The 1,936-nt window shown below is 55.6% G+C and overlaps 1 protein-coding gene across 1 annotated transcript in view; it reads right to left on the bottom strand.

Annotated features, from left to right (window-relative positions):
* Positions 1–979, bottom strand: part of LOC102438678 (serine/threonine-protein phosphatase CPPED1-like) — a 75,243-nt gene extending 74,264 nt beyond the window's left edge. Inside the window, exon 1 of the mRNA XM_023745269.1 lies at positions 818–979. Within this exon, the coding sequence (XP_023601037.1) occupies positions 818–887 (70 nt within the window). The 5' untranslated portion in view covers positions 888–979. The remainder of the gene's footprint in view (positions 1–817) is intronic.
* Positions 980–1,936: the final 957 nt, after the last annotated feature.

Below are 1,936 nucleotides of genomic sequence, written 5' to 3'. Positions count from 1 at the left end.
ATAAAATAAAGCCACGAAATCATTAATTAACAAGATTCCCAGGTGATTCTAATGTGCAGCCAAGGTTGAGAACCGCTGCCCTAGACGTTCAGCTCTGGGGCCAACATTCACTTCAGCACCTCGTCTGTGTCAGACACCGGGTTTCAAAAACAGTTTCCATTAAAAGAATAACGTGGTTAATCTGTTACCTATCAGAATCTTAACAAACCCATTTTTACAGCGAGGCAGATTGCCTACATTCAAAGTCCAAGCATTTAACTGACTACCATGACTCTCGACTGCCTGGCCTCTCCACTGTTCTGACGGGCACTGGGGACATCTGGGTGGATGAGTCATATTATAGTAAATAACCGTGATTGCGGCGTATAAAATACACCATGGGGAACAGCCACAATAAAAATAACGACATCTAACGTGCCCCAGGCGCTTATCGAGTGCCACACAGAACTTTCTGTTATTATTCCCGTTTTACAGATGGGGAAACTGAGGCCAAAACTTGCCGAGTAACGTGTCCTAGGCAAGGCGAGGACACCAAACCCAACTGTAGAGCCCACGCTACTGTGAACTGCTTCGCCGCCTTACTCCTCTCGCAGGGAAGTTAGGTCGCGGCCAGCGAGGTTCCAGGACCCGACTCCCCCCGCGGGCACCCGCGTCTCCATAGCGCCCGAGGAAGCCTTTCCGCCCCGACTGTGCGGACCTTATTTTGGTCCCGAAACCGACTGTGGCCCCGATGGGTCCGGCTGGAGGTGCGCGCAACCACACCAAAGGTTCCCCCGGCGGAAGGTTCCGTAGCCCGAAGCCTCCCCTCCCCGAGTACCTTCGGGAAACGCGTCCAGAGTCCTGCCCCGGGCTCTGTGGAAAACACCCCCCGCCTCCGCTGCGGACATGGCGAGCGAGTTCCTGGTCCCACCTGAGTGCACTGCGTGGGAGGGAGCGGCGCGACTCCTCACCGCCCAACTGCCGGCTGGGCCAGGCCCGCTGGGGGCGGAGCCTTCTGCTCGGGGCGGGGCGGGGCGGGGCGGGGCGGGGCGGCGGGCGGCTCGCGGGCCTGGACCGCTCGGGGCGCCGCTAGTGCTGCCTGGGCGGGCAGAAGCTTGAGCGGTCCCTCTGGGGTCGACTGGGGCGCCTGACGAGCGGAGGCCCCCAGGCTGGGGCCCAAGTGCGGAGAGGGGTGTGTTTGGGCTCAGGCTGGGAGCCTGCAGGTAGGGTTGTCAGGTTTCACGAATAAAAATACGGAATGCCCAGAGAGGCGACGATAAGCTTGTCCCATGCACCATTTGGCAGACAGCCCTCTAAGCAGCTGGAATCCATAACAATCAATCACCAGGCGTCTTCGGCTTCCCTGTCATCATCGCGTCCCGTTATTATCAGCATCGCTCACTCCACATCAGACACTGCGCTAAGCACGTGGGGAGAGCTCACTTCATCCACACAGCAGCCGTAGGCGATGGTGCTGCAGCATTTCCCTCATGTGTCAGAAGGGGAAACTGATGCTCAGAACGGCGAGGCCGTTTGCACAAGCGGACAGGCATCTGGAAAAGTAGCAAAGCTGCATCTGACCCAAAGGAGGGTCTGCCCAGCAAACACCATTGAACTGACCTGCACAAGCCAGTGTTGGTCAAACTTGTTCAAATACAAATTCCAGGGTGGACCTCGTGAAGCGGAATCTTCAGGAGAAGAAGGGTCTGTTTTTAACTCCCCAAAGAGTTTTCAGCTTCTGCTAAGTTTGAGGAATTCTCTTCTTACCTGGCTGCCTGCTTCTGAAGCACTGTTTGGGTGGCTAAAATGACTAGGAAGACTGTCCTCCAATCTTAGGCAAGAGGAAGTCATAGTGGTTAGGGGTTCAGAGGAGTCACCCCAAGATGTGCCTCTGTGGTATGTCCTTCATTTCAAATGCATAAGAGACACTGCAAAAACGGTTATTCTCTAGAGTATT

This window comes from Myotis lucifugus, unplaced genomic scaffold, assembly GCF_000147115.1.
Source record: "Myotis lucifugus unplaced genomic scaffold, Myoluc2.0 scaffold_528, whole genome shotgun sequence".
NCBI classification, from domain to species: domain Eukaryota; kingdom Metazoa; phylum Chordata; class Mammalia; order Chiroptera; family Vespertilionidae; genus Myotis; species Myotis lucifugus.
The sequence above is the reverse complement of the archived record's forward strand: the minus strand, read 5'-3'. Positions and strand labels throughout refer to the sequence as shown.